The 26,248-nt window shown below is 35.3% G+C and overlaps 1 protein-coding gene across 4 annotated transcripts in view; it reads left to right on the plus strand.

Moving 5' to 3' along the window:
- LRRC49 (leucine rich repeat containing 49) overlaps positions 1–26,248 on the plus strand; it is a 168,699-nt gene that overhangs the window by 124,502 nt on the left and 17,949 nt on the right. For all 4 annotated transcript variants that reach the window (XM_059180546.1, XM_059180547.1, XM_059180549.1 and 1 more), the window contains 4 exons: positions 125–288; positions 11,846–12,083; positions 20,208–20,393; positions 23,191–23,300. In XM_059180546.1, the coding sequence (XP_059036529.1) occupies positions 125–288; positions 11,846–12,083; positions 20,208–20,393; positions 23,191–23,300 (698 nt within the window). The remainder of the gene's footprint in view (positions 1–124; positions 289–11,845; positions 12,084–20,207; positions 20,394–23,190; positions 23,301–26,248) is intronic.

The raw sequence follows: 26,248 nt of genomic DNA on the forward strand, positions 1-26,248 counted from the left end.
TAGCTGCTTTTAAGGAATATACGCCTTTTAAAAGTCTAAGTGGTATAAACAACAGGCTTCAGGGATACCATCCTGCTACAAAAATTGCATTATATAATTCTTGTCACACTGAACTTTTTCATAGGAGAAGAAAAGGTTAACAATTAACAACGTAGCTCGAAAGTGGGACTTGCAACAGAATCGAATACCCAATATTGCTCCAAATCAAGATAGAAAAGTTTCTGACTCTCCTCAGGACCCCTCTCAGCTCCATGGAAGCACCGTCTCCGCATTTCCAGAGGAAACAGGGTATGCAATGGTATTCTTTCCAGGTACTAGTGTCTTCAGAGAACCGAATTTGGAGCAGAAATGGGAAACCATTTCACATACAATTATTTAGAAATAGTTTTCTTAAGAAAACCTTCTGAGATTAGAAGTTTAAATTTAAAAGTGAAGACAGAAATGCTGGAAATATAAATTGACCCCTAATTAAAACACCCTTCCATGGTTTCCTATTTTTCAGAGGAAAAAAAATATCTAGATTATTTAACGTAGCCTAGGAGGATCTATTTCATCCCATCCCATCAGCCACTGTTGCCATGCTGCATCAGTGGCTTGCAGGTCAGTTACTCCCTACCTCAGAGCCTTTCTCCTGCAAACAGTCATCTTGTCCCTGCCACTACTTTCCTCCCCTGCCCTAGCTGATGCCAGTCCGAAGGTCTCAAAGTTAAGCCTCACATCCTCTGAAAAGCCTTCCCCAACTACCTCTTGCAGACTTGGCTAGATCGGCTAGATCAAATACCTCTTATCTCTCAGTACTGTGGACTTCCCCTTCTCAGCACTTACCATAGCCATACTTAAATAACTAGTGGATAATTAGTTTCATATCTGTCTTCCCCACTGGAGTGTAAGCTTGAAGAAGAAAAGAATCCTGATTCTGTTTCTTGATTGTCTTGCTCTCTTTCATGTCCCCAGCAGCCAGCACAAAACTTTATTCCTAACTCGTAGTAATTAAGCAATTTTGGCATAAAATTTAAATAATTACTCTAGCTGGACTCTATACTCTCTATCTATTCCAGTGGCTCACAGCCTCTTCTACAACGTATGTGTCGCATAATCTATAGCCCCTGGTTTATGAGAAAATCTGAGTACACTATGAAGATTTTACATCTTTCTCTTCCTCTTAAGAAAGCATATTGGAATCAAGTAAATGAGAGAGATAAAGCTTAAAAATGTATAGTTTATAATTTTAAAAACATAATAATTTATATATTTATATAATTTAAAACAAAATCTAAAAATCAAAGATAGAATGCATTTCAGTTTTGTTTCATTTGATGAAACTCCATTATCTAATGACCTTAACCAAATTCTGAAGCACACTTCATACTAAATGTAGCTTTTCTTTCAAGTTTTCAGATCATAGTTTTTAAACTTTTCATATTTCAAGAATGTCATGAAGAAAATAATGAGGCATTACACTAATAATTTGGAAGTTCTCTTGGAGTTAAAGAATGTGACATATATTTAGACAAATACACTTCAAAAATTTTCATTATAGGATTAATTTATATTGATCAGTGTACTTCCTTCAGCTCACTTGGGTATTGTATCCACATGTCAAACTTCTCAGCTCTTTCTTCTAGCTTCTTCTAGCTCTTGAGCTAGCAAAATAAAGTTAAAAGAAGAGAAATTTTAATTAAGTGATAATTTATATAACAAATATATATATTATTCTTATATTGCCCTAGAGCTTTATTTAATATCATTTTACTTGGTCAGAACTATAACACTTTAAAAAGTTAAAACTTTAAGCTCTGAGCTTTAGATTTATGAAATACTATACAAGTCAGTTTCTGACTGCTTTTTCTAAAAAACATTTTTCCTATCTTCCTTAAGAAGTTTTCTTACATCTAATCTTATCCAAATAATTTTATACATTATATTCTAAAATTTTAATAAGGTTTTAAAAGTTCATCCTTTCTACATCAACTTTATTTTTATACATAGTGTTAGGTAAGAGTCTAACTTGATTTTATTTCAGTTCAATTTGGTAATAGCATTTTTACTTAAAGTATTCTATTTTTTAATGAGAATATCATTTTCATCTTAAATTACATTCCTATAAATATTTGGATAGATTCTAGGGTATTTTTTAAGGATTTATTTATTGGAGAGAGAGAGAGAGCATGAGTGGGAGGGGCAGAGGGAGAGGGAGAATCTCAAGCAGACTTTATGCTAAGCACAGAGCTGGATGCAGGACTCAATTTCAGAACCTCGATATCATGACCTGAGCTGAAATTAAGAGCTGGATGCTCAACAAACTGAGTCACCCAGGCAACCCCATTTCTGGACTTTCTATTCCATTTCACTAATCTATTTATCCATTTTAATGACAATACCGAAACTGCTTGATTATAGTGGTTTCATAGTAAGTCTTAATATCTATGTAGGGGAAATCTGCTTTCATTATTCAAAGTTTTAATTCTCACACACTTGTTCTTCCATATGACCTTTAAAATCATTTCATCTACTGATACAACATTCTGCATTAATTATACTTCAGTGAACAATTATTTAATTAAATGGAAATGCTAAGAATTATATCTAAATGACATTTAAGTTATTCATTTCAGAAGTATTGACATTCTTAAGATAATAAATCATCACTTTAAAAACCATGGTATATCTCCATTTTTTCAAGTCTTGTTTGATATCCAGAGGGAGCTAATTAGGGAAGTGTTGAAAGATTGAAGGAAAATTCTGAGGAACTAAATGAGGTTAGAGACCATGAAATTGCAGCAACTATAGTCATAATTGTTGAATGATATTCCAGGAGCACAGAGTAGGTATAACAGTAGAGAAGCTCTATGTTTGTTAAAGAGTAAGGAGGAAAAGGATCAAAGGTAAAGAATTAAAAATTCAACTAAAATGATAAAAGAAAGATATGATGGGTCATATGGTCCATGCTAGAATTTTAAAGTATTAAAAAATAGAAGGCTGCCATCAAAAGAAATGAAATCTTGCCATTTGCGACGACGTGGATAAAACTAGAGGGTATCATGCTTAGCAAAATAAGTCAATCAGAGAAGGACAACTATCATATGATCTCTATGAGGAAGTGGAGATGCACCATGGGGGGTTAAGGGGGTAGGAGAAGAATAAATGAAACAAGATGGGATTGGGAGGGAGACAAACCATAAGTGACTCTTAATCTCACAAAACAAACTGAGGGTTGCTGGGGGGAAGGGGGTTGGGAGAAGGGGGGTGGGGTTATGGACATTGGGGAGGTTATGTGCTATGGTGAGTGCTGTGAACTGTGTAAACCTGGCGTTTCACAGACCTGTACCCCTGGGGATAAAAATATATGTTTATAAAAAATAAAAAAAGTTAAAAAAATAGAAGGCTGCCAACAAATGAGAAAATTTAGTATTTCTGAAACTGGAAGTCTAAATGAAGTTGAAGACGAGAAGCAAATGAAGGAGTGAGTTGAAATAGTGGGTACTTATGATCAGAGTTAAGTTTTGGGAGTTAAAGATTTTGAAGGTGGAACGCATCTAAGAGCAATTTGGAGGCCATTATTGTGGCTGGTGTGGGTTGTTAGAGAAGAGTAGAAGTAAGAGTCATCAGAGAGAGATCATTTGAAGCTGTTATTGTAGATATTGAAGTTAGTGATGGTAGAGCTGGGTGTAGAACCAGGGGCCAGTGTATTCAGCAGTCATCGGCCTTCTGTCCTTCCAGCCTAAGTCATTCATTCTATGCTCTTGTTACAGGGCCATTCACTGTTCATGTCTTACTAGGGTTGACAGCTACAGTGAGTGCAGAAGTGTCTTTGTTTATTAATTGGCACTTTTACCTGGCAAAACGATCTCTGATAGGTATGGATTGTAGTTAATATGATCTTCTCAACACTTTGAACTTTTTAGGCAGCTTATGGCCAAAAATTCTGTGACCCTCTAAAATAATTTAAACTTATAGAGTCTTCACTTTTATGGTCTCAAAGCAAGCATTCAGTTCCAAAAGAAAGAGGAAGTATCTGTTAGTGAAAATTGTTATGCCTTGTAGTTACTGCCAAGAGTTTCAGAATTTTTATTAGAAGTTCCACAAAGTCAAAGGCCTTTTAAGCAAGAAGAACAAAGGAAGAGTTTGGGAGAGATGGGAAAAGTGATGTGTGGGTTCAGTGGAGAAGATGTTGAGAACAGTAATGAATCATTGGAAAGGGATCCACAATTTCTGGCAAAAGATTTATTTTTTAACTGATGTAAGTTCAAAGTGCCATGGAGACACCATTACATTATCTTGGTCTGATCCTTTTAATGACTTAAAACTATGACATCAAGGAGACAAAGATGATATTTGAAGCCAGAAAAGTAAAACTGTAAAGACAGCAAATTATTAGCAAAACGTTAATGCAAAATTATTAATAACTTCTGGTGGTAATAGATAATTTCTTCAGCTTAGTTTCAATAGTCTGATTCATGTAAAATCTCTTACATCAGAAAGATAGAAATATTTCTAAAAGAGCTGATTATACCATTATACCTTGTACGTGTATATACCAGGGACTCTTAGTGGAGTGTCCAGACTGACTTCTTGAACTTTTAAGTTCTTATTTTATACTTGAACTCTCCACACCATTTGACATAGATGACACTCTTCATCTTGAAAAGCTCTTGGCATTGATTTTTCTGATAGCATATTCACCTGATTTTCCTTTTACTTATATGGCTGCTGTTTTTTGTTTGTTTGTTTGTTTAAATAATATCTTGCTAACTCCTTTTCAACCAAATCTCTAGCTGTATATTATGCTTTCTTTTATTGGTAACTTTTGTAATTTACTATAATTAAAATCTCTATTTCTTGTTCCCTTGCGCAAGATGAGTCTACCTTTTACTTCTCCCACATTTTTGCATTGCAACTTTCTCTGAGCTATATTTTTCTGGTTTCCCTAGTGATTTCTTTATTGAAGAGTTTATTAATTTCCATACACTTGTGAATTTTCCAGATTTCTCTCTGTTATAGATTTCTAGTTTTATTCATTGTTTTCAGAGATGTTTTATGTGAGACTTGTTTTGTGGCTTAACATATACTTTATTCTGAAGAATGTTCCACACACACTTGAGAAGAACAAAAATTCTAATGTCATTGAGTAGAGTCTTCTATGTATGTCAGATCTAGTTGATTTATAGTGCTCTTGAAGTCCTCTATTTCCTTATTGATTTTTCTGTCTAGTTATTCTATCTATTATTGCAAGTAGGGTATTAAAATCTCCAACTATGATTGCAGAACTGTTGCTCCCTTCAATTCTGTCAGTTTTTGCTTTATATATTTTAGACGTTAAGTGCAGTATGTCTATAATTGTCACACATTCCTGATGGATTGACTCTTTAATCAATGTAAAATGTCCTTTTATGTCTCTTATAACAATATTTGACACAAAGTCTCTTTCGTCTGATATTAACAGCCACTCTAGCTCTTTTGGTTATCATTTGCATGGAATATCTTTCTCCATCCTTCCAATTTCAATCTGGTTGTGTCTTTTATTCTTGTAGACAGCATATAGTTGGGTCTTGTTTTTGAATCCATACTGCTAATAACCGCCTTTTAATTGGAGAATTTTATCTATCAAATAATAATAAGAAAGCACTTAATTCTGTCATTTTGCTCTTTGATTTCTGTCATATAAAGTTTTTGTTCCTCAATTCCTCTACTACTTTTTTTTTTGTGTTCAAGGACTTTTTAGTGGTATATATATATATATATATACCTTCTTTTTTATGGTTTACCCATGTGGGTTGTATTTAAGCAAAAACAATCCTGTACTACATTGAGATTATTAAAAATCCTCCCATTTTGTCTTCCTAAAGATTTAAAATGTGGCTTTTCATATTTTAGTTTTTATTATACTTGGAATTGATTTTCAAGTTTGAGATTGAGGTCTAATTTGTTAGTTTTTCTCCTGTAGGAATAACCAGTTGCCCTACTGCTACATATTGAGTATTCTTTTCTTCTCCCACTGATCTGCAGTACCACTCGGCTGTGTTATTGACAGTGGGAGAAATAGGGGGTAGGGTCCTTTTACAGATCTTCAATTAAAGCCCCTGTATTTAGTCTTACTTCCACTCCCGTCTTCTATCCTATCTGTTCTTTCCTTTCTAAAAATCCTAATCGGCAGTTTGGCTATCATCTTTATTCTTATCCCTAGTGCATATTCCAAGGGATAACTTCCTTTGTTTTTCTTCATCTTTCAGCATTCTTTACTTTCCAGCTTACAGAAATTTACTGAAGCTTCTTACAGCAGATTGTCCATCCCATACCCCCAGCTGTTATACTTGGCTTTTGTGGGTTTGCATCAGAATTACTTCAGTGGGGTTTTAGAGGGAGATTTCAAACACATGTGTTCAGTTTTTGTGCTAGGTTATCTGAAAGTACGCAGTGAAATGTTTTAAATTTTAGAAGTTGTGTTACTATATTCTCTGTCTTTTTAAAAATATAATTAAATTTCATCTTTCTAAAATGATAGAAGCCTTACTTTTTCTGAAGGTAGAAAGCTAAAGGGTCACAAAGTCCCTTCCTGAGGGTTTCAATTTGTTTTTTAATACTACATAAGTTTTTCCATTTTCAACAATCCCATTTATAGTCTTTAGTTTTTCATAATGCAAAAAAAGTGGCTAATTCTTGTGTTAGAGTGTCTGTGACCTTTGGCTTATGGGTGTGTAACTAAATGCCTGGAAACAAGTATCCATGAAAAAATTATGGGCACATAAAGAGAGGAAATTCTGTAAAACTTTGGTATATCCCATTAATGATTTCACTTTTCACTGTACTTGGGACAGCTCTACAGTAAAACGACATATTGCAGATTTCTTTCCCCTGCCAGAAATGGGAAAGTACTTGGTGTAATGTTTTCTTTGCTTACATTGGATGCATGCAGTGAAGCTGGTTTATTTTTGGTCATTTCCTGTCTATGAAGACTGTGGTACTGTAGCCAACACTACCATAATAAAATATAATGCTTAAAATGAATTTCCACACCTATGAATGTTGTAATAGAAATTCATAAAATACCTTATTATAGGAATCAGCACCACTTATTCATCGGGAAAAGAATCTTCCGAAATATTTTAAGTCCTTCTGTTCTAGCTTGTTATAGAAAGCCTAAAGATTTTTAACAACACACCAAAAAACCCTGTAATCCTCTGAAATATTGTCTTTTTCTTCCATCTAGGCATTTAAGAGTATATTCTTTTTTTTTTTAAAGATTTTATTTATTTATTTTACAGAGAGAGATCACAAGTAGGCAGAGAGGCAGGCAGAGAGAGAGAGAGGAGGAAGCAGGCTCCTGCTGAGCAGAGAGCCCAATGCGGGACTCGATCCCAGGACCCCGAGATCATGACCTGAGCCGAAGGCAGCGGCCTAACCCACTGAGCCACCCAGGTGCCCCAAGAGTATATTCTTTTTTTTACCCTGGCTTTCAGGGACTCATTACTTTATTGCATTAAATTAATTACCTGCCTTTTCATAGAGTCCTATATTAATCAAGAAGGCATAGAATATTTTTCTGACTCATTCTATATAAAGATCAAGTTGATTAAATGAATATATGTACTTGTAATTAACCACTTGGTTGTGAAGGTCTTGAAGAGAATTCCCATTTGATGGCAGACTGCCTACTGTTCTAAAAATATTTGAGGTGGGAAATATACATGGAAATGTATTGGGCTTCATGGGAAAAGAAATTTTAAAACACAGATCCGCCATAGAAGAATGCCACATTTCTCAGAATGTTAATTTAGAGTAGACAGGGGTTGGAAACAACTTGGTCCAGTCGCCTCCTCTAAAAACTTGAACCACATTCAGTTCTTTCCTCTCCTTTATTCCCCAATATCAGTCACTAAGCTCTGCTTTTATTTTTTCTTAAACATGTTATATCTATGTTCTCTTCTTTTACTACTAATATATTGAGCTGAGCATGAGATACGGTTTTGAATATTTCTAGTCTATAACAACCTTGAAAAAATATGTATTTTAATCACCATTTATGTACAAGAAACTGAAACTACAAAGAAACTAGATAGCTTGCTCCCCAAGTGCTCTATTTATCACTGGCATATCTGGGATCTGAACTAAGGTCTGTCTCGTGTTCTTGCCCATTCCATTTCCACCACCATGACCTCCTCTCTCTAGTCCACATTATAGCACAGCTTTTCCTACTAATCTCTCTCCAGCCCGCCTCTCCCTGCTACATCTTCCACAAAGCTGGCCAACTTATCTCTCCAAGGTGGATCCTTGAGGATCAAGAAATGTCTTGTTCATCTTTGTAACCAGCATCAACACTTCGCTTCATGCATGGCACATTGAAGGTGCTTAAAAATGTGCATCAAATATGGCCCCATTACCTTTTTATTTTGCTCTTTTATTGCTTTTTCTGCTTCTCAACTTTATAGCATAAAATCTGATTTTTCAGCTTCATCTTCAGCTATGACTCTTCTGTGTGTTTCAGTGTTTTAGCCATATTGAAATTGTTCGTACCTGAAATATGTTTTATGTAATTAGGCTTCTATTGCTTTCTTCATTTAGTTTTTCTTACCTGAAGCTTGCTTCCTTCTTCTACTTCTGGTGATATTCTACTGTTCCTCTTTGAAGGCCCAGTTCAAATACTACCTCCTTTTGAAAACTGACTTCTCCCCACTAGAAAAGTTCCTTCCTCTGTATTCTCATAGCATATCATTTAAATACTCATTATATGAAACTGAGCATATTGTATTACAATTAATATATATATTTGTCTTGTTCTCTACCCTTCATTCATATTGGGTCCTCTTTAAGGGCCAGTAAATCTTCATTTATTTATCTTTATATCCCCAGTGCCTGTCATAATACCTGACACATAGTAAGTTCTACAGATAAACCTATTTGTTTAAGAGAGGTTGAGGTCATTTCAGTTTAATTATATTTCATGTGTTTCTTAAATTAATTGCAGAGCATGATTAGAGCAGTTGTATTTCTAGGACTATAGCCCTATAAAAGTGAGGAAAAGTTTTGATACACTCAGTTGTATGTGATTGTTGTATGGAATGTCCTTATCAATACAGATGAATTAGTTTCCTATGCCAGAATCCTTAGCAGTGCCCTGTGTATAATGGACTTTCAGGAAATGTTTGCTGAATAAATGAACAAATGAAATAATATGTATGTATGTATGTATGTATGTATGGCTGCAAAAAAATGTGGACACACCAGCCAAGAACACAGGGAAAACTAGAGAGACAATCCCCAACATACAAACATTTTTAGTAAACTTCCCAAGTAATTTTTTATGCAAATCAGAGCATACCTTCCCCGAAGAACAGGTTCCTCTCCTCTATATTGGCCAGAGTTTGAGGCAAAACTCAAGCCTCATTCAGAAAATAACTGAAATGGGTTAGCTATTATGTGACCTGTTTAACAGGTGCTACATTTCCTGTTTGGAAAGATGAATCTTTCTATAGCCCAGAAAACCCACCATTTGTTTTTTACAGAATGCCCATGTGAAATATTTAAAGGTTAGAGATGATTTCTGCTTTCTTTTGTAAACGTATTACTATTTTGCTGAGTTTAGGCTTATTTATTATTTCACTTATTTTCCCAATAGTTTGCTTGAGAAAACTTTATGCAAAATAAAGAATCCCTTTTTGATGAAAGACTTTTATCTTGGAGTTTATATATCATATGGAGAAGAAAAAGAAAGACAAGACACTTCCAAAGGATTTATTCATAGCTCTGATTCCCTATCATTTTTACATTAAAATGAAGTTGGTTTGGTGGGTATCATGGTCAGTAGGCATCACTGTATCAACTAGCTAGGTTTTTTGTGTGTTTGTTTCTTGACCTTATTTCTTCATTATTTGCCTTTGCCTCACCTGAGAAAACCTGGCTAACTATTGTAAACTGTATCTGTATCACTGATTCTGTCCCTTTGCCCAAACCACAGCTTATACTCAGAACACCCTTCTTAAGATTCAATAGGTGGTCATGAAAAACTTCATAATTATCTCACTTCCTTAATTCTTTCAAGAAATATTTACTGAACATAACATGTGCTAGGAGCTGTGCTTGATGCTGGATCTACTAATGCGACAAAGTTGGAGTGCTCGAGGATCACAGTGTTTGGTGAGAGATAGACAAACAGGTAATCACCATACAGCGAGCGTGCTAAGTGCTATAACAGTGGTATGCACTCTTCAGCAAGCTTTCTCTATTTCAGTGGCAGTGAAATAGAACTCTGATCCTTTATCTTATTCCAGAAATGATTGTGTGTTTTACATAGCTCAACACAAAGCTAACATACAAAGTACAATATAAGGAACTCTTAATTCTGTCTTATTTTCCTTCTGTTATCAGCTTTTACCTATATAGGATTATAGGTTATTCAAATACTACCGCTTGTTGAATGTCTAACTACTGTCACATAATCATTTTCTTAAGCACTAGTCTGGCAAAAATAAAGACTCTCTGTATTTTCTTGGTTGCATAGTCACTGCAAATTGACTATTATTACCCAGCTTGTCATTGTATACACAGATGTGTTACAGGTTAACTGGTGCCTCCGACAGAAGTGCACATTGTCCAGTAAAACGTAGTAAAACAACAAGGTAATCGTTTGTCAGTCTTCTCCTCCAATATCAACAATATAAAAAATTTGAAGATCTTTAGTAATTCATTTATTTAACACACATTGTGGAAAGCCCATTACCAGGCCCCAGAGATGAGGAAATACTAGTCTTTAGCCTCAGGGAATTCACTGATAGAGAAGACAAATTGTAAACATATAATTGTGATGTAGTAAGAGAAGTAATATATTGGAGGAATATATAAAAGTTCACAGGAGCACAAAGGAAGGCAAAGTACTAACATTAGTAAGGGCAAATAAATACCACTAGAAAGCAAAAATAGCAGAATGAAAACGTGAAGAACAAAAGCAAGCACTGTTTGAATTTTAAGATTGGAAAATAAATAGTTATGTCTCTGTTCACAAATCAGAAAAATCGAGTTGGATTGAGCTATTTCTTTTCTTCTCTGGCTATCATTTGGGTACCTTTTGCAGAAAATGTGGCCCCTGCTTTGGAAATAGCAACAGTTATCATTTTCAGCAGAGTATGTGAAGTGATTTTGTGTATATGTGTGTGTGTGTGTATACATATGTAGAGAGAGAGATTAGTGAATTATTTCTCATCATTTTTAATTTCAAAATGGAGAAGAAATTTTTATAAATTTTACTTCTTGTAATTGTAGTATACAATTGAAAATGTCAGACAACATTTTAAAAAATAGGAAGTTGAAGTTACCCCTTAATCTATCTTCTGAGAGGTATACTATTGTTAACAGTAATTATGTGTCTTCCCAAGTGTTTATAAATATATTTTTATATTATATGGTTCTTAATATAGAAATAGTCTTTGGTAAAATGCAGGGTTTTTTCTACTAGAGTGGAATACTTTATAGATTAGGAAAACATATTTGTACTAACATGAAAAGATATCCCCCCAAAAAAGGTATCCATGATATACTAAATTGATTGTTTTAAAACTAAATAGGATATCCATTACCTTTAAATGATATAAATAATTTGGGTTTAAATTGGGCTTTTTTTGTTCACATGTGCCTCTTTTTTAATTAAAATGTGTAGCTAGAAGAATACAAAACTTCCCAATATCCTATTGAAATTTAATCTTTGGTGTTCTGGGTTTAGTTATTGAATCAAAAAAAAAAAAAAAAAAAGAAGGAATATAAAATTTAAAATACCTTTGCCAAAACGGGGTTTTATTATCTATTGTTTACTTTTCATGATAAGACTTTCATTAAAATTATATGTTGCATTTTCCAGGTCTCTGGACTCAGGACTCAACAATACTTTACAAGGTTTATCTGTCACAGATACACACCTTGTTGAAGTGGATGGGGACACACTTTCACTGTATGGCTCAGGAGCCCTGGAATCTCTAGATCGGAACTGGAGTGTTCAAACAGCAGGAATGGTGACAACAGTGTCCTTCACTTTCATAGAATTTGATGAAATCGTCCAAGTGCTTCCCAAATTGAAGATTAAATTTCCTAATTCTCTGGTAAACATTTCCTTTTAGTAGTATATTTGAATAATTCTCAGTCATGACTTGTGTGTTCAGGCCAAAGACCTGTTTTAACTTTTATTTATGCAGTTTCTGTCTGGCAGGGAGACCAAGGTTTTGTGTTGATTTTTCTGGATCTGGGATTTAAATTAGTATTCATAAGTGGCCTTGCAGTTTTCTGTTAATATTAGAAATTATCTCTCTATCAAATGATTCTTTATGGAGTATAAAGGACTAATATAATTTTATTTGAATTCTGTGTTGCCACTTTACAAAGCATTCATTAGGACCTCACCTAATCCTATATTATGTATTCTACCTGGTATTAATGAGACATCTACATTTATAGATAATTTTTACAGTCATTCCCTAACAACACTTAAAATAATTTTGGTAGCTCACTTAAAATTAGTTCGAGAAGGGGAAAGTGGTTGAATAGGAAGATCCTAAGTCCACCTTGTCCTGTGGATATAGCTAGAAAACACCCACATCAGTGTAATAACCCAGAATATGACCTGAAGACTGGCAGAACAGACTGTGGCTAAATGTAAAAAGGAGGCCACATTGAAGAGGGTAGGGAAGGCAGAGACGGGTTGGAAGATCAATAGACCTGTGGAACTGTCCATGGGAGAGGAGAGAAACAGACCCGCATGGCAGACAACCAGGCATGGGGATGTGCACTGGGAAGATGAATCCCTATAACATTCGGCTCTGAAACCCAGAGGGGCCTAACTCCATGAATTCTTCCAACCAGTAGGGCTTAACACTTGGAAATTTAAAAATAAGGGAACTCAGCTCTGGGAGAGCCGGCGCACAAGAGAAAACTGAATTCCCACCCTTAAAAAGATAGCACAGCAAACCTCTCCACTGATATACAGTATAGAAGTAGCAGTTTGAAAAATATCTGGGATATATGGGAAGGAGATTTATTTACTGGTCTCAGAAGAATATGTGCCAGAGGGGCAGGGATCTTTTGGAGACTGTTCCAAAAACAAAAGAGCTGATGGGTGACATTTCTCTCTCCCACTCCACAGCCTACATACAGACACCTGCAGAAACTAGTACAACACCAACATTCTCCACCTACTTTGTGAACAGCATGCTCCATCCCTGCATATTTCTGTGAGCATGCCCCCTCCATTCTAGCCTGGGCAGGAGGTTTCCTGAGTTGCTGCAGGTCCCCTCCTGCAGTGGATGGATGCAGACCTTGCTGGCACCATGAGCCCTGCAACTGCATTCTCCCATAGGACCTGCCCCTCTCATATAGCCCATTCAAAGTAGTGCCACAAGCCTGGCACTGTGCAAACAGTCCCAGAAGGGGCCAACACCACTCCAAAGTGACTCCTGCCCTGGACAGGGGGAGCATAAACATAAAATCAATGTGTTGCACGAGCAATGGGTGGGCGCAGATACTGGGTCTGACTGAAGGCCTTGCCTGCCAATGAAAACTGTTTAGGGGACAACACAGGGAAAGTGCCTTGCAGTTCAGTGCTACTTTGTCTCTGACAAACACCTGGTTTGACTCAACTCAAGCCCATGGTGGCCTCAGACTGGCCCACTAACAACACAGGGACTAAACTCTGCCCACAACAGGCAAAGAGGGCCATTGCAGATAACTGGAATGAAGGCAAACACAGCTCAGCCACAATAGTAGGGCATGTGCAACACACATAAGAGAGACCACTGAAGTCCACTTGTTTCTGGTGAACAGAGGACGTTGCTCTGCAAGGGCACTTCAGGACCTCTTCGTAAGATGACTACTTTCAAGAGCAGGGGATGGGCTGACTTTTTCAAGACACAAAAAACCCCAGGCACAGAAAGTTAGACAAAATAGGAGATAGAGAAATATGTCCCAAATGAAAGAACAGGACAAAATCACAAGAGAGCTAAGTGAAATGGAGATAAGTAATGTATCTGATAGAGAATTTATAGTAATTGTCATAAAGATACTCACTGGACTTGAGAAAAGAGTGGAGGACCTCAGTGAGACCCTCAACAAAGAGATTAAAAAACATAAGAAAGGAACCAATCAGAGATGAAGAACTCAGTAATTGAAATTAAAAATACACTAAATGGAATAAATAGTAGACTAGAAGAAGCAGAAGAACAGATCAGCAATCTGGAGGAGAGAGTAGGGGAAAGCAATCAACCTGAACAGAGGAGGGAAAAATAATTATAATAAATGAAAATGGACTAAGAGAATTTAGCAACACCATCAATCATAATAACGTTCATACAGTAGAAACCCCAGAAGAGGAAGACAGAGAAAGGGGGCCAGAAAATTTATTTCAAGACATAATAGCTGAAAACTTCCCAAATCTGGGAAAGAAACAGAAATCCAGATTCAGGAGTCATAGAGACCCCACAACAAAATCAACCCAAGGAGGTCCACACCAAGACACATAGTGATTATAATGGCGAGGTCATGGTAAAGAGAGAATTTTGCAAGCAGCAGAATAGAAAACAGTTACATACAAGGGATACTGGCTGATTTTTTCAGAAGAAACTTTGCAGGGCAGAAACCATGATATATTCAAAGTGCTGAAAGAAAAAGACCTGCAACCAAGAATGATCTATTCAGCAAGGCTATCATTCAGAATAGGAGAGATAAAGAAATTCCCAGACAAACAAAAATTTAAAAGAATTCATGGCCACTAAAATAGCCTTACAAGAAATGTTAAAGGGGACTCTGACTGGAAAAGAAAGACTATAAGCAGAAATAAGAAAAGCAGGAAGCACAAAAGCAGTAAAATTAAGTATATCCATAAAAATCTGTCAAAGACTCCAAAAAAGGATGTAAAGTATGACACAATGTACCTAAAATGTGGAGGGGAGAGGAGTAAAATTTCAGTGCTTTTATAGTGGGTTCAAACTTAAGCAACCATCTACTTAATAGAGACTGCAATATGCATAAGATGTTATGTGTAAATCTAATGGTAATCACAAATCAAAAACCAGTGATGGATATGCCAAAAAAAAAAATAGAAAGAAATCCGAGTATTTCACTAAAGAAAGTCAGCAAATCATGAGCAAAAAGAGCAAGAGAAGAAAGGAACAGGAGGAACTGCTAAAACAAACATGAAACATGCAACAAAATGCCAATTAGTACTACCCATCAATAATTGTTTTGAATGAAAATGGACTGTGCTCCAAACAGAAGATACATGGTGATTGAATGGATAAAAAAGCAAGACCTGTCTATATACTGCCTACAACAGACTCTTTTCAGACCTAAAGACAGCTGCAGATTGAAAGTGAAGGGATGGAAAAGCATTTATCATGTGAATGAAAATGAAAAGAAAGCTAGGGAAGTAATACTCATATCAGACAAAATAGACATTAGAACAACGACTGTAACAAAAGTCAGAGATACTATATAATAATAAAGGGAAAAATCCAACAAGATGTAACAGTTGTAAATATTTATCACCCAACATGGGAGCACCCAAATACATAAAGCAACTAAAAACAAACATAAAGGAAGTAATCAATAGTAGTACAATAATAGTAGGGGACTTTAAAACCCCATTTGCATCAATGGTTAGATCATCCAAATGGATAATCTTATGTCAAGGAAAAAGAGGCTTTGAAGGACACATTGGACCAGATGGATCTAACAGTATATTCGGAACATTTCATTCTAAACAGCAGAATGCACATTCTTTTCAAGTGCAGATAGAACATTCTCTGGAATAGATCACATATTAAGCCACAAAACATGTCTCAACAAATTCAGAAAGACTGTAGTCTTTTTTTTTTTTTCATGCATCTTTTCTGGCCACAACACTCTGTAACTAGAAATCAACCACAAGAAAAAAACAGGAAAGAACACAAATACATGGAGGTTATATAACATGCTACTAAAAAATGAATGGGTCAACCAAGAAATGGTTTTTTTTTTTTTTTTATTTCCAAGAGGAAATAAAAAAATACACAGAGACAAATGAAAATGAAACACAGTGGTCCAAAATCTTTAGGAGGCAGTAAAGGCTGTTCTAAGAGAGAAGTTTAAAGCAGTACAGGCCTACCTCAGGAAGCAAGAAAAATCTCCAACAACCTGAGCTAGAAAAAGAACAAAAACCCAAAATGAATAGAAGGAAGGAAATAATAATGATTAGAGAAAAATTAAGTGAAAAAGAAATAAAAAACAATAGAACAGATGAATGAAACCAGGAACTGGTTCTTTGAAGAAAACAACAAAATTAATAAATGTTAGCCAGATTCATGAGAGAGAGAGAGAGAGAGAGAGAGGACTCAAATAAAATCAGAAATGGAAGAGGAAAAATAACAGCCAAAACCACAGAAAGAACAAAGGATTATAAGAGAATATTATAAAAAAATTATATGCCAGCAAACTGGATAACCTAGGAGTAATTTATAAATTCCTAGAAACATATAAACTACCAAAACTGAATCAAGAAGAAATAGAAAATTTAAAAAGACTGATTACCCGCAGCAAAACAATCGATAATCAAAACCTCCCAACAAACAAAAGTCCGGGATCAGACAGTTTCACAGGTGAGTTCTACCAAACATTTAAAGATAAGTTAATATCTATTCTTCTCAAACTATTCCAAAAAAGTAGAAGAGGAAGGAAAGCTTCCAAATTCATCATATGAAGTGAGCATTACCCTGATACCAAAATCAGATAAAGATATACCAAAAAAGAGAGCTACAGACCAATATCTTTGATGAACATAAATGCAAAACTCATCAACAACAAAAGACTAGCAAACCAAATCCAACAATACATTAAGAAAAAAAAATCATTCACCACGATCAAGTGGGATTTAATCTCAGGATTGCAAAGATGATTCAGTATTCACAGATCAATCAACGTGATATACCACCTCAACAAGAGAGAAGATAAAAATCATAAGGTCATTTCAATAGATGCAAATAAAATATTTGACAAAGTACAACATCCACTCATGATAAAAATCCTCAACAAAGTAGTTTTAGAGGGAACATACCTCAACATAATAAAAGCCATATATGAAAACCCACAGCTAACATCATACTCAGTGGTGAAAGACTGAGAGCTTTTACCCTGAGGTCAGAAATGAGACCAGGATGTCCACTCTTGCCACTATTATTCACGAATATTGGAAGGCCTAGCTACCACAATTAGACAAGAAAATAAAAGGCATCCATATTGGTAAGGAAGAAGTAAAATTTTAATTGTTTGCAGAAGATATAATACTATACATAAAAAACCCAACAGAGGGGTGCCTGGATGACTCAGTTGGTTAAGAAGCTGCCTTTAGCTCAGGTCATGATTCCAAGGTCCTGAGCTTGAGCCCCACATCAGTCTCCCTGCTCAGCAGGGAGCCTACTTCTCCCTTTCCTTCTGTATGCTGCTCTGCCTACTTGTTCTCTCTATCTCTCTGTCAAATAAATAAATAAAATCTTAAAAAAAAAAAAAAGAAACCAACAGAATCCACCAGAAACTACTAGAACTGATAAATGAATTCAGTAATTTTGAGGATACAAAATCAATATACAGAAATCCATTGCATTTCTATACACTAATAAGGAAGTAGCAAAGAAAACAATCCTATTTACAATGGCATAAAAATGATAGTGTATTTAGGAATAAATTTAACCAAGGAGGTGAAAGACCTGTACTCTGAAAATTAAAACATTAATGAAAGAAGTTGAAGATGACACAAAGAAATGGAAAGGTATTCTGCGCTCATGGACTGGAAGAAAAAATATTGTTAAAATGTCCCTACTACCCAAAGCAATCTACAGATTTAATGCAATCCCTATCAAAATACTATCAGCATTTTTCATAGAGCTAGAACAAACAATCCTAAAATTTGCATGAAACCATTAAAAAAACCAAATAGCTAGAGTAGTCTTGAAAAAGAAGAGGTCTCACAATTGAAAAACTGGAGGTATCACAATCCCAGATTTCAAGATATACTACAAAGTTGTAGTAATCAAAACAGTGTGGTATTGGCACATAAATCAATGGAACAGAATAGAGAGCATAGAAATAGTTGATCTTCGACAAAGGAGGCAAGAATATGCAATGTGAAAAAGACAGTCTTTTCAACAAATGTTGTTGGGAAAACTAGATAGCTACATGCAAAAGAATGAAACTGGACCACTTTCTTAATGCTATAAACAAGAATAAACTCAAAAATGGATTCAGGACCTAAATGTGAGACCTGAAACCATAAAAATCCTAGAAGAGAACAAAGGCAGTAACTTAATTCACATTGGCTGAAGCAACTTCTTTCTAGATAGGTCTCTTGAGGCAAGGCAAAAATAAACTACTGGGAATACACAAATATGCTATTTATATTGATTGGGAGTAAACTGCTGGGAATACATAAAAATAAAAAGCTTCTGCACAAAAAAGGAAACAATCAACAAAACTAAAAGGCAACCTACTGAATGGGAGAAGATATTTGCAAATGACATCCAGGAAAGGGTCAGTATCCAAAATGTATAAAGAATTTATACAACCCAACACCAGATACACAAATAATCTAATTAAAAAATGGGCAGAAGACATGAACAGACATTTCTCCAAAGACAGGCAGATAGCCAATAGACACATGAAAAGATGCTCAACATCACTCATCAGCAGGGAAATGCAATCAAAAACAATGAGATATCACCTCACACCTCTCAGAATGGCTAAAATCAAAAAGACAAGAAACAAAGGTGTTGGCTAGGATGTGAGGAAAAAGGAATGAAGGCTTGTGCACTGCTGGTGGGAATGCAAATTTGGAGCCACTGTGCGAGGAAGTATGGAGAATTCTCCAAAAGTTAAAAATAGAACCATTCTACTATCTAGAATTGCACTACTAGGTATTTACTCAAAGAATATGAAGAGACTAATTTGAAAAGATATATGCATTGCTATATTTATTGCAGCATTATTTATAATAGCCATACTATGGAAACAGTCCAAGTGTCCATCCACAGATGAATGGATAAAGAAGATGTCAATCCACAGAAGAATGGATGTGTGTGTGTGTTAAAAATGGCAAGATTTCTTTCTTTTTATGACTGAATAATACTCTACTGTGTGGAGTATTATTATATATATCACATTATATAATATATATATCACATAATATAGTATATATTATTATATATATCACATATATAAGGATTTATGTGATATATATAAAGGCAAAAAAAGACTCTTAACTATAGAGAACAAACATGGCTACCAGAGAGGTGAAAGGGATTGTGAGTGCTCTTACTGTGATGGGCACTGAGTAATGTACAGAATTGTTGAATCACTGTATTGTACACCTCAATCTAATATTATACTGTATGTTAGCTATACTAGAATTGAATTTTTTAAAAAATAAAGTTGAGAAATTAGCTTTTTTGAGTTTTTCCAATTAGCTGTTTTTGGTATTAATATATTACTTATTAGTACGTTATTTGCAGACTGTGAGTTCTCCCTTGAGTTTTTATTATTGTTGTGTTTTTCTCTGTTAGCCAAGTGATTTCCTTCACCTGCCCTCTTGTAGTTATTTTTCTTTTGCCACCTTATCCTCACTAAAGAGGACAGATGGAAATGGAGACAATATGTTCAGAAAAGAGCATCCAGTTACAAAAGAACACTTACAGTAGCATTTCAGTTTTAGTGATTTTTTTGTCCCATGGCCAGTTTAACTAGCCTGAATAGTAATTGGCAAGATACAGGTAATAACAACTAATCAGTTCTTCTCAGAACCATCGTGAGTCCTGTATTCATAAAGTTCAAAGTTTTGTTTCTAATCTTTCCTTTGTAGATTCAATTTCAGTATAAAGCATGTAAAATCATCGTAATGCCTGAAAGTCTGAATTATTGTATATTTATTTAATTTTGAAGAGCTTAGTTTGCTAGTAAATGGGGGACACCCTTTGCAGATGGGGAATCACTTTGAATTCAATACTGGGTGGATTAATGGATTTCATCAGTGATGTATCAGATGGACTAAAATTAAGTAAATTTGGTAGATGCAGTTGGTTTAATATAATTGAAAACATACTAGTTAAACCTAAAGTTTACAGACATCTTGAGGAATGGTCACTGAAGTTTTAATGTTAATATTTTAAGATGGTTAAATTCAATGTTCAGCTCTTTTTTGTGTTTTATTGTTGCAGCACCTTAAATTCAAGGAAACAAATCTTGTCATGCTGCAGCAGTTTAATGCCCTAGCTCAACTGCGCCGTGTCGACCAGTTGACAATTGATCCGCAAGGAAATCCAGTTGTCAATTTCACACTCTGGAAATACTACGTACTGTTTAGGCTGAGCCATTTTAGTATGCAGAAAATAAATGGAACAGAGGTAAGCCAAATATAAGCTAGCTGTAAAATCAAAATATTCCTTTTTAGGAGAAGTAGCCATAATAATGGTCAGGAAATTCAGTAATCATGAAAGAACTTTTGAGAGATAGTATGGATTTTCCCCAAATCTTGACATTTACAATGTTAAAAAACTAAAGATCAATCAAAAAACTTCTAAAGCACTTTAAAAATAACAGCCAAATCATGGTGAATAGCAAATGCTTTTACTGTTCCTTGTAAACATTCAGAAAAGTAAAATATTGGTAGGATGACAGTTCAGGAAAAAAAAAAAAAAGAACACCTATGTAGGTAGTATGATCTTAGTAGTCTTCAAAGTGTTTTGCAAACTGCCAGACACATGAGAAGGATGGGGAAGTAGTATGCAAAGGTCAGCTGATAAAGTCATGGTAGAGGGAGGAATAAAGTGAGAAAAGAAAAAAAAAAGAATGTATGCAGGGAAAGAAGAATAATTTTAAAAGAAAAGATGAGAAGGAGAAATAAGGAAGAAAGGCAAAAGAAGAGAAAGTAAAAATGAGGGAAAAAAAGGAAGTAAAACAAGCGTATGGAAGTGTCTGCACTGCTTTGTTAATAGCTTGTAACAGCGGCCTCTGGATTACCTGATCTGTATAACTCAGGGCTGGAATATTATTAGTGAGAGGTTAATTTTCAGATTGATTTTGCTAAGCTTGTCTCAGGAATAATTTTCCTGCTATCCAAGACCATGTTCTCTAAATACTATTTTGGAAGAAAGGAGAGAAACTGTACCTCTTCCTCTCCTATGGAACTCCTGCACTGAATTTAAATAATCCTCCAAAGAAAGAAGTTCTCTAATATGACTGTTAATATTATTACAATTATCTCTTAAAGTCAGAAGACCTCCTTATTGTAAAATGAGCTATAATCAAATTTGCCAGCATGATGATAATAGCAACTGTATTTCCCTGCAGCTGATGCTCTATAAGTACCTCTGGCCTAGCATTCTAAAAATCTAGTAGAATGTTAAGAGACTGGAGATCTCCGAGTCAGTGTACAAGTGAAATTAGCATCAACCATGGTAGGCTCATGAGTAAAATGTGGGACAAATCTGGAACCTTCAGACTACTAATTTCTCCAGCTAGTTCCCAAGAGATTTTGTTTCAGTCTTGTGTACTCTTGTGTATCCTCTTGGTACTTCCCAGAGAGGTTGTGAGTCATTGATCAGACCTTTAATTAGTCCCAAAGTTTTCCAAAGCTACCTTGATCTGGAAGTAGAATAGTGATTTTGACTATGGGTGAGTGTTTCCTTCATTAATGGCCAAACTGTTGACCCCATTAACCTCAGTAGTATATTTACCCAGACATGGATCACTACTAGAGATGTACTAAGTATGATAGAACCTTGAAATAGGAGGAATGGTGCAGTATAATTACATAAATAAAGAAGAATTATAAAGAACCAATATAACTTCTTCTAATTTAAAATATCAATATATCAAATATCAATATAACTTCTGATTTAAAATTTCCTAAAATGTCAATGCCCAGGATATTTGACCCTTTATTAACAGTCTAAAATAAAGCTGCTTATCTCAACCTTGACAATATGTAGTAATATTATACTATATATCTACATCTCTTCGTATATGAGAGAGAATAATATTGCTTGCGGAAGAACTAAATTTGAATTGTGTGCATCAAGAAGAAAAGGATAGAGTAGTGGCCTGCACTGGCCACTAGGTGACTATGTTAGACCAAGTAACTTCATTGTCAGCGGAAGGAAAGATCTGAGCAACAGCAGCCTCCTTAATTCTGAAGGTCTTGGGGAAAGTGTGAGACTGCACTGAGTCATGTGTGTAAGATGCTTGGGAATGTGGGTTTATTTTTTGGAGCAGGCCTGTGAAATGTATTACAGCTAGTATTAGTGAATGTTTTTAAGTTCCAACATTTGACTATACCAGGGTTTCTCCACCTCAGCTCTGTTGACATTTGGGGCCAGGTAGTCCTTTGTTGTGGGGGCTGTCCTGTGCAATGAGGATGTTTAGGAGCACCCCTGGCTTCAACCCTCTAGTCTCTGACGATGTCTCCAGACATCGTCAAATGTTCCCTAGGGGCCAAAATTGCCCCTGTTTGGGAACTATTGATTATGTAGACAAATGAATAGTATTTAAAATGCAAGGACAAGCAACCACATCTTATATTAAAGAAAATAGCCCCAGATATTAATCCAGGCCCCACTTTTAGCTTTTAATACCTTCTTGATTAACATGGGGATAAGCCCTTAAAAAGAATACCTGTGACCGTTGTTCCTTGTGGAGAGCAAGGTAGACATAATTTTAGAATGAACAGGAGTATCCTTGCTTATCTCATGTTCCATCTCTCAGAAAGGGACATGTTATTCTTACAGAAGCAAGGTATGAACAAGATCTTGGCTTACCTTTGACACATTATTACAGTGAATCTATTCCATTGACACTTGAGAATTTTCCCCCTAAATCATTCTACTCCAAGAAACTGTAGGATTTCTGAAAAAAATTCATTTAGAATTTAAGCTGCCTCAAGTATAATTCTCAGGGAACATTGCTTTGAGTCAGAGTGAACTCGTCACCTCGGTCATCCTCCATCACTACAAGCCACATTTGTACATCTTCATTTCAATTAAGTTCGGGAAGAAAGAAATATCAATGAGAACTCTCTTGCAGCCGAGGAGAAGGTACTTCCCCGGGCTAAAAGAAAATACTTAGAAATTTCTTTGGAATTGTGTTAATTGTATCAAGCTAGAGGCAGTGTCATTTTGACCCCTCTCCATTGTATCTCTTCAGGTGACACAGAATGATATGATAATGGCTGAAAGGCTCTTTGGAATCTTAGCACATGTCGCATCTTCTGAGTTACCCCAGTACCGTCTGATTTCAATTCTGGGTGATGTCAGGTAATCTTTAATTTCTATCATTTTTATGAAATTTCTGTTGCACTAGAAAAGAGGGATAAATTCCACATACCTCTTAACTGCCACTTGTGCATCCCACAAACACTGATCCTAAATTTGTCTTATGACTTGCCCTCTTCCAAGTGTTGGGGTATAAAAATGAATAAGACAAAATTCTTGCTCTTGTGTGACTTATAAACTAATAATTTAAAGATATATGTAAATACTTATAATGTGAATGCTTCAGATTTCAGAGAGGGCTGTAGGAGTGTAGGAGAGACCAACAGCACTTTGGAAGAACATAAGGGAAAACTTCACAGAGAAGATAAAATTTTATCTAGCGCTTCAGAAATGAGTTTTTCAGGTACAGGATATAGGGGAAGGAGATCTGCAAAGGTGAAAAAAATTGTAACAAGTTTAGAGTAATTGGAGCATGAGATAATTGTGAATAGTGAACAGAAATGAAGCTAGAAGATTTTGGTCTGATTTTTGAAGAGTTTTGCAATCCATTCGAAACAAAATTGAATACTTGGGCTTTATGATTAGACACAACAGTCATGTGATTAGATGTACATTCTAGAAAGGCTGCCATTTGAGTAGGCCGAGATGGAAGGACTGGAGACCAATGAAGAGGCACTTGCACCCAAATGTTTATAGCAGCAGTGTCCACAATAGCCAAACTATGGAAAGAGCCTAGGTGTCCATCAACAGATGAATGGATAAAGAAGATGTAGTATATATATATGATATATATATATACATATATGTATATATATATGATATATATATTCTATATATATGATGGAATACTATGCAGTCATTAAAAAAACGAAATCTTGTCATTGCAATAATGTGAATGGAACTAGAGGGTATTAATGCTGAGCGAAATAAGTCAATCAGAGAAAGGCAATTATCATATGATCTCCCTGATAAGAGGAATTGAGAAACAAGATGGAGGATCATAGGGGACGGGAGGGAAAAATGAAACAAGATTTACCCAAAGAAGGAGATAAACCATAAGAGACTCTTAATCTCAGGAAACAAACTGAGGGTTGCTGAAGGGGAGGGGGTGGGAGGGATGACGTGGCTGGATGGTGGATGTTGGGGAGGGTATGTGCTATGGTGAGAGAGGAAAAAAAGAAAGCATGGGATGATAATAGAAGAGCAAAGTTGAAGAAGAAACCAAGATTGTTGAATAACATTTTACACTAATAAATTGGGGTGTGACAAAAAAAAAAAAAAGGCTCATTATAGTCCAGGAGGGAAATTTTGAAGGCATGAACTCTAAGACAGTGAGAGTGGAGAAGAGGATAATTTGAAAAATACTTAGAAGAGTTATACCTGACAGAACACACTGAGAAAATGTGCATGGATAGAAGGACAAAAGTTAAGGATGCTATGTCTTTCGTGATTTAGTTATAGATAAGAGAATTCTCTCTGGTAGAATAAGTAGAAAATGACTGATATACAAGGAATTCATTGTCTGTAAAATCATCGGAAGGGCCAGGGAAGCAGTCTCATGACTCCCAGAATGATACCACAGAACCAGCCCACCAAGGAAACTGCCAACCTCTGCTAAGGGAGCTAGCTGATCAGGAGACTGTCATCCCAGTTGCAGCCTCCAGGGTCATACCACTCTCACTACATGGGGGATCAGGAAGTTCCCCACTCCTGTCCCCAGAACGTGGTTATAGAATTTATAATTACAAATTTGTAATTTGTACCCCCCAAAATGGAAATCTGTGTGCTACTTCTACCTCCCAATTGGCTCAGTTCTGATTTCACATCTTACCCAAGTGTGTCTGATTGGTAGACTCTAAATCCCATAAAAAACCCTATGGAATCACTTGAGAAAAAAGTACTAAAGGAGGGACTGCTACAAAATGAACAGGAAGTGTGACAAATAAGAAGCATTGAATTCAAAAACTGATGGTATGGAGCTAAGTAACAATTAGAGAGAAAAATGAAACAAGATGAAACCAGAGAGGGAGACAAACCATAAGAGACTCTTGATCTTAGAAAACAAACTGAAGGTTGCTGGAGTGAAGGGGAGTAGGAGGGATGGGATGGCTGGGTGATGGACACTGGGGAGGGTACGTGCTATGGTGAGTGCTGTGAAATGTGTAAGTCTGATATATCACAGACTTGTACCCCTGAAAAAAAAATACATTATATGTTAATTTTTAAAATATGCTCATAATTAAGGAATTAAAAATTAAAATAATAAAAAATAAAATGTGAATCTAAAAATTATACTTATCAAAAATATTAATGCATAAGGAAAAATTTAGTGACCCAAAAATAAAAATCCCAGAAATTCCTAAGGGACAGGAAGTTAAAATTTCCTAAGTTTTTCTTACCCCCTTAGGAGTAATAATAGTTACTAATTAGCACCAAAAGTTAATGAAAAAATACATTTTTAACTGTGTATATTTAAATTTTAAGGGCTACTAGTAGGAAGAAAAGCTATATGTATAGATTCTAAACCACTAAAAAGAAAAAAGTTCAACAAAATCCTGGAAGAGAAGAAAAAAGAAAAATAAACATGTTAGTTATAATAAATATTAATGAATGGAATTCTCCTATTAATAGATAGTGGCTATCAGGGTTAAAATTGAGTTACATGTTGTCTTTGAGACATACTCCTGAAGAAGGCAATATATAAAGTTTGAAAATAAAGGGATGAAACTATATAACAGGGAAATGCCAACAATAGCAACAAACAAATCTGGGAATATTAGTATTAGTGATAAAAGAAATGATGACCAAAAGCTACAATCTGCCAAAGAATATGATAATTATGAAACTTAATGTAACTAAGATCCTAAATATATCAACAAGTACAAGTATACATTGAAAAATCCACAGTTTTTGTGATAGGTATTAATCTAATCAGTAGATCAAATAAACAAAAAAAAGAAATATGGAGGATTTGAATAATAGTTCATGCA

This window comes from Mustela lutreola, chromosome 7 (genome assembly GCF_030435805.1).
Source record: "Mustela lutreola isolate mMusLut2 chromosome 7, mMusLut2.pri, whole genome shotgun sequence".
Classification (NCBI taxonomy): Eukaryota; Metazoa; Chordata; class Mammalia; order Carnivora; family Mustelidae; genus Mustela; species Mustela lutreola.